Source organism: Pseudomyrmex gracilis, unplaced genomic scaffold (assembly GCF_002006095.1).
Source record: "Pseudomyrmex gracilis isolate BER0280 unplaced genomic scaffold, ASM200609v1 scaffold_684, whole genome shotgun sequence".
Taxonomy (NCBI): domain Eukaryota; kingdom Metazoa; phylum Arthropoda; class Insecta; order Hymenoptera; family Formicidae; genus Pseudomyrmex; species Pseudomyrmex gracilis.
In genome coordinates, this window is record NW_018021268.1 from 46,869 (window position 1) to 56,742 (window position 9,874).

The window sequence follows — 9,874 nt, forward strand, 5'->3', positions numbered from 1 at the left end:
TTTAATATTGATAATGATCGAAACGTTCAATAATATATATTATTGCAGTTGATTATTTATTGCTAACAATATATTCACCCCAACGATCTATTACGTGGTTTCATTTTATACTATTTTAATTACGTGAGAGAATTTAGTTAAATATTTTTATATTAAATTGCAATCTCTTTCTACGTGTATTGTAGAATATTACATATATTAATATAGAGAAATAATCAAGCATTTTTTTTATTTCAAGAAAAAATGATAGCTGCTATTTTTTTTTTTTTTTTTTAATAAATTAAGCGTGAAAAAAATACCATAATACGCATATACGTGTGTAATAAGTGCATAATTAATTTTGGAAAAGGGTGTGCGTAAATTCTATGTAGTCTAACGCTCCCGTTATCGGTCGTTCCGATTTCGGATCCACGTAAGGCTTCATACGAGCGACGCAATAATCGGCCATCTCTTTCGTGAGGTTCTGAAAAAAAAAAAAAAATTAATGAATGTAAATTGCACTTTTTCTGTCCATAGAGACAGTCTGTGATTATATATATATACTTACAGCGTATAATTCCTCTTTAGTGACATATGGTCGATCTGCTGCTGTAATCGCTCGGAAAGCGTTTTCTATCTCTTCTGAGCTTTGCACATTTTCAGTTTCCTTGCTGATCATAAACGCCATATACTCTTGCAGCGATACGTATCCATCTCTATTAGGATCCACGATATCTGCGAGTAATATTAAAGAGATATTATAATCGTATTATATACAGATTGTCTATAAATAAATAAATTACAAAACTGTTAACAACAAGAATTTTTTAATGACAAAATAAAAAGACAATAAAAACCTAATATGTTTTCGAATTCTGGATCAGGTTGTCCCTCTTCCATCATAGGTAAGTCATAACCCAAAGCTCTCAAGCACGATTTAAATTCTTGATGATTAAGACGACCGCTCTTGTCCTTGTCGAAGTGTTTGAACATCATGGAGAATTCTTTGAGCGCGTCTTCAGACACACCGGACTGGTTTCGAGCTTGAATCTGCTGCTCCAAATTGTGCTGCATACGCATTCCCAGCTGATCCAACTGATCCCATTGTTGTGCCAGTCCCACAGTACTGTGTTCCGTGTAACGATTGTCCAGAATCAGATGTTCCTCTAAAATAGCTCCCAGATCTTCGATCTTCTTCAAGTCTTGACGACGTGCGCGCACTTCTTGAGTCTTGCGCTGTAAATTTACATGTAAATATATAATATGTACATAATATCGTTCGAGTTGTTTCTGGAAATAACAAGAACGTATTTTTAAATGGACAAACCTTGGTAGCCTCTAGTTGCTGTTCTAAAGATCCAGATCCTTCCATCATAGATGTTCTGTAAGGAAGAAATAAAATTTATATATTTCTCAAATTAAATAATTAAATAGATCATTTTACAAAAAAATCAAACCTTGTTTCCGCTAGCCACTGATGGAAAGAATTAGCGTGCTTGGCGAATTCTTTACGTAATTTGTCGTTCTCTTCTTGCCGTTGCGCTTCCTTCGAAAGTTCAACGTCACGTTCCTTAATTATCTTCTGCAGATTACGCCAAGTATCTTCCAACGCTTCCATCGTAAACCACGTGTACGGATTGGGTCCAACATTGAAGCTCTTGATCTGTCTGTCCAAAGCGGCCAGTGCTTGGAAGTCAGCCTCGGCCGAGGACAAGCTTGCTTGGAATTGCGCGTGCGCCTCCCGAAGAGCTCGAATCTCTTCGATGCTGTTGCAACGAACCGGATCCGTAAGATCTTCTTCCGCGTTTTCGAACCAAGAATTGAAAGCGGAAGCCTTCTTCGCGAACGTCAGATAGAGCTCCTCGATCTGTCTGAATTGATCCTGCATTCTCAACAAACGTTGTTTCCTCGAATCGGAATCGGCCAGGAGTTTCTGCCAGCGAGCGATAACGTCGGCGTGACGTTTCTGAATACTTGGGGTTTGATCGTGACCCGCGTTCACGAGCATCTCCTTCAGCAAAGTGATGTTTTGTATACCCTCGTGCTCGAACGCGTGAAGACCAGCGTCGAATGTCTCTTGTTTCGTGAGTAATGTCTGCACGGTGGACAAATCTCGACCAAACTCTTCGGAACGCACGTGAGTCTCCTTGTCGGCGATCCATGACTCGACTACGTCGGCCTTCCACATGAATTGCAAGTACGCCGAGTTGTCATTCAGACGCGTCTTTCTGCGAGCCGCGAGAGCTCCGAGTTGTTCAAGTTTGTTGCGCAATTGAGCGCATCTCTGAGCAATAGCGTCCGCTCGATGATTGCCAGCCTCGATCAACGACTCGCCGGCGTCGCATATGTCCTTGCAACGTTCACCGTGAGCCGCAAAATCTGTTTCAAACGCGTCGTGCTTCTTCAAAAGACCCTGAACGGCAGCCATCGTATCGCCGTAGTCTTCCACGGAAAGTAACTGTTGCTTCTCCGTGATCCACGCTTCTTCTTCCTCGACTTTGGCTAGGAACTGCTGATACGTTAAAGATTCGTCCAATTTCTGTCCTCTGGTGGCAGCAAGCTGTTTGAGTTCGGCCCAAGCCTGATTGAGAAGTTTCAGACGCTGCTCGATTTCAGGCACTCCCAGATTGGAGACGTCCATCAATTTCTCTCCCGCTTCCTGAACAGCTTGTATGGCGGGTTCGTGACTACCGAGTTCGGCTTCCAATCTCTTGTGTTTCTTTTTCAAGTTTTGCACGCCCGTAAGATCGCGTCCGTAATCGTCCGATCCGACAAGAAGCTTCTTCTCCTTGATCCACGATTCCTCGTCGGCGATGTCGCGGAAGAACTGATGCAAGGTGTTGGCTTCGTTGAGCCTAGCCTGTCTGTGCGCCGCCAAGTTTCGAATTCGCTCGTAACGCTCGTTTATGCTCTGTCGTTTCTCCTGAATACCAGCGGCATCAAATTGACCGCTCTCGATCAACGAATCGGCTTGCGCATTCATATCCTTGATTCTCTCCTCGTGCGCCTGTATGTCAGCTTCGACGAGCTGATGTTTCTTCATGAGATTCTGCACCGAGGCCAAATCTTTGCCAGCATCTTCGGACGTAAGCAAACTCTCGACTTCTCCGAGCCAGAAATCGAGATCCTTCACGGCAGCGATATAAGTTCGCTGCTTATTGGCTTCCTTCAATTTCATAGACTTCTCCGTGGTCTTTTGCGTGAGATATTCCCACTGATCGGCGATCGATGCTAATCTCTTCTGAACGGCATCCTCCGATCCGGCACATTGGTGCTTCTCGATCAAGTTACCTCCCATAGCGAGTACCGATTGAATTCGATCAGCATTGGCCGCTAATTCGGCCTCGAACGCCTGATGTTTCTGATGCTTCGATTGTATATTAGCGGGATCCTTGTAATTTTCCTCGGTTGCCAGTTGAAGTTTCTCCGCGATCCAATTTTCCATCTCGTCGGCATCGCGAGAGAACTGCTGCAACGTCTGAGATTCGCCCAGTTTCGAACGTTTCTCAATGAGAGCGTCCTTCAAGTGTCGCCAGCGATCTAACACCTGGCACCGTCTCTCGTCAATAGGTTTGGAGGCGTAATGCTCGGCAGCAATAAGTTGATCGGCCAGAGTTTGTAAAGTAGCGATTTTCTCCTCGTGAGCGTTGATCGCTTTGTCGAAATCTTCGTGTTTCTTGATAAGCGCCTCGACGTTGTCGCTACTGTCCACCGCGTCCGCGCTGCTGAGAAAAGCCTCTCGCGCGCTCATCCAATTCTCAGCTTGCTCGCAATCCCTGCAGAACAGTTGCAGTTCGAGATTCTGATCGAGCTGCATGCGTCGTTGAATCCAAGCCTTCTCCAGTTCTTGTCGCGCCTCAGCCATAGACTCGAGTTTCTCCAGTATCTCGACGCTTGCGTAGTGGCTAGATTGCAGCAATTGTTGGCCGAACAATTCGAACGCCTGGAAAGTACCTGCTCTGGCATCTATCTCCATTCGATGCTCCTATAAAAAAAAGCAAAGGATAATTTTATAAATTGAGAAAACACGATTCAGTTGTCGGATCTCTGTGTGCCAATACACAACCCTGTTTGTTACGATCAAAATCCATTCGGGCAGTAATTGGGCGCACAAGCAGAAAGGCAGTAATTGGGCGCGAAAAGCATTGAAAATACTAAAAAAAAGTGTCAGTTGTCTCTCAGTATAAGAAAGAAAAAAAAAAGTCACCTCAATGAAATAAACTATATGCAATATTAATATAATTACAAAATTATATAAACTATGCGATATTAAAGTTTTTAGACATTCTCGCCGACATGGTCGCGACTTCCTTATAATGCATGCTCAAACGTTCTTATACCTCTGGAAGTACGCCGTATCGCGCATCTATCTCTGCTCTGTAATTCTATAATTTAAATGACGAAGTGAACGTTTTGCCAGATGATTGTTTTTTTTTTTTTATTCGTGTCATGAGATAAAGTGATTTTACCTGATGACGTTCGAGCAACGCTTCGGCGCCGGTGACGTCGGACGCGAGTTCCTCGGAAGCGACCAGACCCATCATCGAGTTGATCCAGGCCATCAAATCGCGGTAATCACTTAGAAACCGTTGCAAATCATAAGAATCCAGAAGTTTCTCTTTTCTGCTATTGGCTTTAGCTGTGAGTTGGGTCCATTCCTCGTTGATCTCTTTTTGCTTGGCGTACGTTTGCTCGGCGGTTTCCGGATGCGACTGCATCAGACGATTGGCGGTCTCGTCGAGCTGTTTGATCTTGTCCCCGAGAGCCGCCAAATCTCTCTCCAAACCTTCGTGCTTGCGCTGCAGCGCTTGAACGCTGCGCAAATCCTTGCCCAGATCGTCGTTGTTCAGCGCCGCGTCCTTTTCGCGTATCCAATCCTTCGTCTCGTCGACGTCGCGATGGAATCGTTGCACCTCGTGAGCGGAACCAAGCTGATTGGCGCGTTCTGCCGTGAGTGTCTGCAGACTGGTCCACTTCTCGTTTAGATCCTGAATCTGCGTCTGAATCTTCAACGCCGCTTCGGTCTGTCCAAGACTCATCAATTGTACGGCAATCTCGTTCATCTCAGCTAAACGCACCTCGTTCGCTTTGAGATCAGCTTGGAAATCGTCGAACTTCTTTTGCATGACCTCCACCTGTTCCAGATCCTCGCCTACGTCTTGCACCTGGGCGTGATTCTCTTTGTCTTTGATCCAGGTGGCTAATTCAGCGGCTTCTCTCACCAACACGTAAGCCTTGGCCGTTTCGTTGAGCTTATTTTGACGTTCGCGCGCTAGACGCAAAAGATCATCGTACTGCGCCTCAATCTGCGCTTGTCGCGCAGCAATCGAGCTCTGTTCCCTGGCCAAATTCTGTTGGGACGCGCTGAGACCTGCCTCGGGTTCCACGCGCTTCACGTACGCTGCTGGAACAAATCCCTGACGATCGTTTACTTCGACCTTCCACCAATCCTTGTTGTTGGAATTGAGAAGGGTCAGAGTGTCGCCTTTCTTCATGGATACTTCTCTGGGAGACTTCTCGGTATAATCGTAAAGAGCAACAACACACTCCTTACCGGTGATGTCAACGGTAGGCGTCTCTTGCTGTCTGCACGATGCAGCTTGGTCTTTCAGGGCTGCAATCGTGCTAGCAAATGCCTCCAAATCGCTCACTAAAGCTTCGTGTTTCTTCAAGAGAGCTTCAGAACTATCCTCGTCTTTGCCGTAATCGGCATTCATCACTATTGGACGTTTTTCCTTCATCCAAGATTCAGCTTCGTTCGCGTCAGCAAAGTATTGATGCGCCTGCAACGAATCGTCCAAGTCGGTCTTTCGTTGACGAGCCTTGTCCTTCAACTGTCCCCAATGTTCGTCCAAAGCCGCCAGTCGTTGACTAATTTCCTCGGCGGCAAAGTGTCCTTCTTGCAACATGGTCGAACCCGCTTGACAAACCGCGGCCACTCTAGGCTCGTGATTGTTGATCTCAGCCAAAACGGCCTGGTGCTTCTTCTGAAGATTCTGCACACCGATCAGATCGCGTCCGCGATTGGTGGACGCCGCAACCGGTTCTTTCTCGCGAATCCAAGCTTCTTCGTCCTCAATATCTCTAAACAGCTGTTGCACCTGAAGGGAATCGAGAAGTCGTTGCTTTCTCAAGCTCATAGGACGTTGCAGAGCGGCGTATCTGGCTTGCAATTGATCTTGCTTGGATTTGATGTTGTCGGCGTCGAAATGACCCGATTTGACGAACTGTTCGGCCGCCTGAGTAATACTGTCAATTCTGTCAGCGTGAGAACCTACGTCGGCTTCAAGAAGCGCGTGTTTCTTCTGTAGATTCTGAACGCTGGTCAGATCCTTGCCGTAATCCTCCGACATAAGTTGCCCCTCGACTTCCGAGAGCCAAAGTTCGATGTCCTCGATCGTTCGGTTGAATTGTTGCTGCTGCGAAGCTTCTTGCAACTTCGCACCTTTCTTCTCGGTCGCGTGCGCCAGACTCTCCCACAGCGTCACGATCTCTTCGATGCGAGTACGTATGCGATCGCTAGCATAGTGACCGCTCTCAATCAATTCCTGACCGGTTGCTACCATCTCCTCCATGCGCGTCTTGTTCGCGTTCAGTTCCTGCTCGAAATTCTGATGTTTCTGCACTTTGCCGTTCAGATTCGTGGGATCCAGGTAGCTATCGTCGGTTGCGAACTTGAGCTTCTCGTTTACCCAGCCCTTCGTCTCGTCGCAGTCTCTCTCGAATTGTTGCAACTTGTACGCGTCTTCCAGACGACGTCGTCTCTGCGCCGATTTTTCCAGAAGAATAGCTCTTCGTTCCAACAACAACTGTCGTCGTTGCGCAACGTCGTCCGCGGCGTAGTGCTCACCTTCGATCAACTTTCCGGCAAAATCGTCGAGCACTTTGATCTTTTCCTCTTGAGCCGCAAGCGATTTGTCGAAGTCTTCGTGTTTTTTGATCAGCGCCTCGACGCTATCGAGAGAATCTCCCAAATCCTCGTTCGCGAGAAACGCTTCCTGTTTGGCCATCGACGCGTCCGCCTGCTCGGTATCTCGATAGAACAGCTGCAAATCCACGCATTGTTCGTACAAGATGCGTCTCTTCTCCCACAGACTCAAGAGAGACGACTTGTCCTCAGCAAGAGAGTTCAATTTACGGGCCACTTCCTCGGAAGCGTAATGTTTCTTCTCGAGAAGCTTATTGCCGGCCAGTGTGGTTGCGTCGAAGCTATCGGCTCTGGCATCGATCTCTCCCTTGTGTTCTTGATGTCTGTCGACCAAAGCTTCGGCGCCGGCTACGTCTTTCGCCAGCTCGTCCGCGGAAATTATAGCGCGCATATCGTTCATCCATGACACCAAATCGCGATAATCGGCCAAAAATCGATGAAGATAATACGACTCGTCGAGTTTTAGACGACGTTCTTTCGCTTTCGCGGTAAGGCTCTCCCACGACTGTAAGATCTCGGCGCGTTTAGATTGAATTTGTTTGGAATGATCCGCTTCGTGAATCGAGGCAAGACGATCGGCTTCCGTGCCCAATGTATAGACCTTATCCTCCAGAGCGGCCAAATCACGTTCGATACCCTCGTGCTTGCGTTGTAAGGTTTGAACGCTGGCAAGATCCCGTCCGAAATCGTCAGAAGACAAAACCACGTCTTTCTCCGCGATCCAGGCCATGGTCTCGTCGGCGTCGCGATTGAATCTCTGAATCTCGTGCGCGCCAAACAGTTTCTCTTGTCGCAACGTGGCCAGTTGTTTCAGTCTCTGCCAAGACTCGTTGAGTTCTTCCTTTCTACGCAGAATGGTGTCGCGTTCGGGATGACCGTCCAAAAGCAGCTTGTCCGCCAGTTCATTCACTTCCGTGACTCTGTACTCTTGACTGGCCATGTCTTTTTGAAACTCATCAAATTTTCTTTGGAGCACCTCCACGTGTTCCAAGTCGTGTCCAAATTCATCGGTTGTTACGAACGCCTCCTTGTCGTGAATCCAGAACATTACCTCGTCGCAGTGGCGAATGAACTGTACGAGAACCAAGGCCTGTTGTAACTTCAGACCTTTGTCAGCTAATCGGGATAGCAGCAACTCCCACAGACGATGCAATTCCTCTGCAATTGCATTAATTTTGTAAAATCTAATTTAAAACTTACATTTTCTTTTGTAAATTAAAAGTTAATATTCTTAGCATAGAAATTTACCTAATCTCTTGCGAATCACATCGCTCGCAAAATGATGCTGCGCTATCATTTCGGATCCCGTGTTGTCCAATTGCACGATAGCATTTGAATGAGCAGCTACTTCAGCTTCAAACGCCTGGTGCTTTTGAATCTTCGCCTGTAGATTGGTCGGATCTTTGTAGCTCTCGTCCGAGGCAGCCTGGAGCTTCTCGTAGATCCATCCTTCGAGTTCGTCCGCATCTCGCTTAAAATACTAGAAAAAAGAAAGAGACGAGCGAAGAGATAATAAAAAACAAGAAACTGTAAATATATAAGGTGAAGTGTGATATTATCCGCGTAATGATACAATAACAAGAAAATTCCCAGATAGCCAACTGTGTGCAAGTTATTGGCAATTTGCCACAAATATATTATACGTTGTCAGCAATACAACAGCAGGGGGTATCCTCTTTTCAGCATGTTTTTTCTAGCAACAGTTTTCAAAAATATAATAACAGCAAGTTCCCAAAAACTTATCGGCAATAACTTTATATTTAACTTATGAATGGAAATCATTGCTCACATATTGCTGACTTATTGCCATAAACATTGGCTACAACAAGTGTTTTACGGTTGCNCGACAATAAAACTCAGCATGTTGATACTAGAGTGACAACTACATTTTCGTTGCATTAAATAAAATCAACATAACAGCAATTGGCGAGCAACTAATCTATATAATGATTTGCTTCATATTGCAACCATAAAACACTTGTTGTAGCCAATGTTTATGGCAATAAGTCAGCAATATGTGAGCAATGATTTCCATTCATAAGTTGATAAAAGTGAATATAAAGTTATTGCCGATAAGTTGTTGGGAACTTGCTGTTATTATATTTTTAAAAACTGTTGCTGGAAAAAACATACTGAAAAGAGGATACCCCCTGCTGTTGTATTGCTGACAACTTATAATATTAAGTTTTCACGTTTGGCTATCTGGGTTAGAATGTCAACGCCACCTGAAAGCGACGGGAGTCCTCGAGCTTGTCCCGCTTGTTACGCGCCTCCGCCTTGAAGTTGGCGTATCGTCCCAAAACTTGCTCTCGTCTCTCCTGAATATCCTCCGGATTCTCCAGGATCTTCACTTCTTTGGGCGTAATCTGATCCATGGTTGAATCGATCGTCGAGACAGAGTTCACGGACTGTCCTATTCAAAATGGCTACAACAGGGTGTGGCAGTCAGTTTGACGTCGAGATTATCGGGATCGGTAAATAATTCGCATGCAAGACTCGACGGACCTTGGTATAAACGATCAGCGGTACAGTTGATTACACAAAAACAGTCGTTCGGTCGAAAAAATCTCGTACAATTTACTTGCGATTCGCACTCGTTCCAATTCCTTCCTCGTCACCATTGACGTTTCGACCAGGGAACATTAACAGAACATTAATGAAAGATTTGACCGGCCAGCGCCCAGGAGTGGGAGCCAGGGATGCCAGATTCCGGCCGCTTGGTAGCCAGAGGTGCAAACTCTGACCCGCTAGCACCAAGAGCACCGAGGTGGTGGGAGCCACTGGGAGCACGCACACAAGCGAGAACCGCCGTCTGTGTGCGTGACGTCACGCTCGGCACTTCGGCTCGTGAAAGAGTGCAGACGTATTATGTTCCGTCTCCTTTCCATCAAGCCGGCTGGACAAGATGAAAGACGAGAGGCACGTTCACATTGCGTTGTGCGCTTGTTGCGTATGACAACGTGAAAC

At 46.1% G+C, this 9,874-nt stretch overlaps 1 protein-coding gene across 2 annotated transcripts; it reads right to left on the minus strand.

Annotated features, from left to right (window-relative positions):
* Positions 1-37: 37 nt before the first annotated feature.
* Positions 38-9,546, minus strand: LOC109861306 (spectrin alpha chain). Of its 2 annotated transcripts, XM_020440885.1 has the most exons (9): positions 9,413-9,546; positions 9,133-9,333; positions 8,156-8,387; positions 4,449-8,065; positions 1,437-3,964; positions 1,307-1,361; positions 837-1,215; positions 548-714; positions 335-463 (listed from the first exon to the last, which is right to left on the minus strand). In XM_020440885.1, the coding sequence occupies exons 2-9, from the start codon at positions 9,280-9,282 to the stop codon at positions 335-337; spliced, it is 7,257 nt and encodes a 2,418-aa protein (XP_020296474.1). In that variant the 5' UTR covers positions 9,283-9,333; positions 9,413-9,546. The 2 variants fall into 2 exon arrangements, with proteins under 2 accessions (XP_020296475.1, XP_020296474.1); XM_020440886.1 differs by lacking the exon at positions 9,413-9,546 and having other exon boundaries at positions 38-463; positions 9,133-9,282.
* Positions 9,547-9,874: the final 328 nt, after the last annotated feature.

What these genes read in the sequence shown, in the direction of transcription:
- LOC109861306 (XM_020440886.1), bottom strand. Translation starts at nt 9,282, where the DNA reads ATGGATCAGATTACGCCCAAAGAAGTGAAGATCCTGGAGAATCCGGAG. An exon ending in TGTGATTCGCAAGAGATTAG is followed by an intron (nt 8,066 to 8,155) that starts GTAAATTTCTAT and finishes ATGCAATTGCAG; the next exon opens with AGGAATTGCATCGTCTGTGG. An exon ending in CTAAAGAGGAATTATACGCT is followed by an intron (nt 464 to 547) that starts GTAAGTATATAT and finishes TTTTTTTTTCAG; the next exon opens with AACCTCACGAAAGAGATGGC.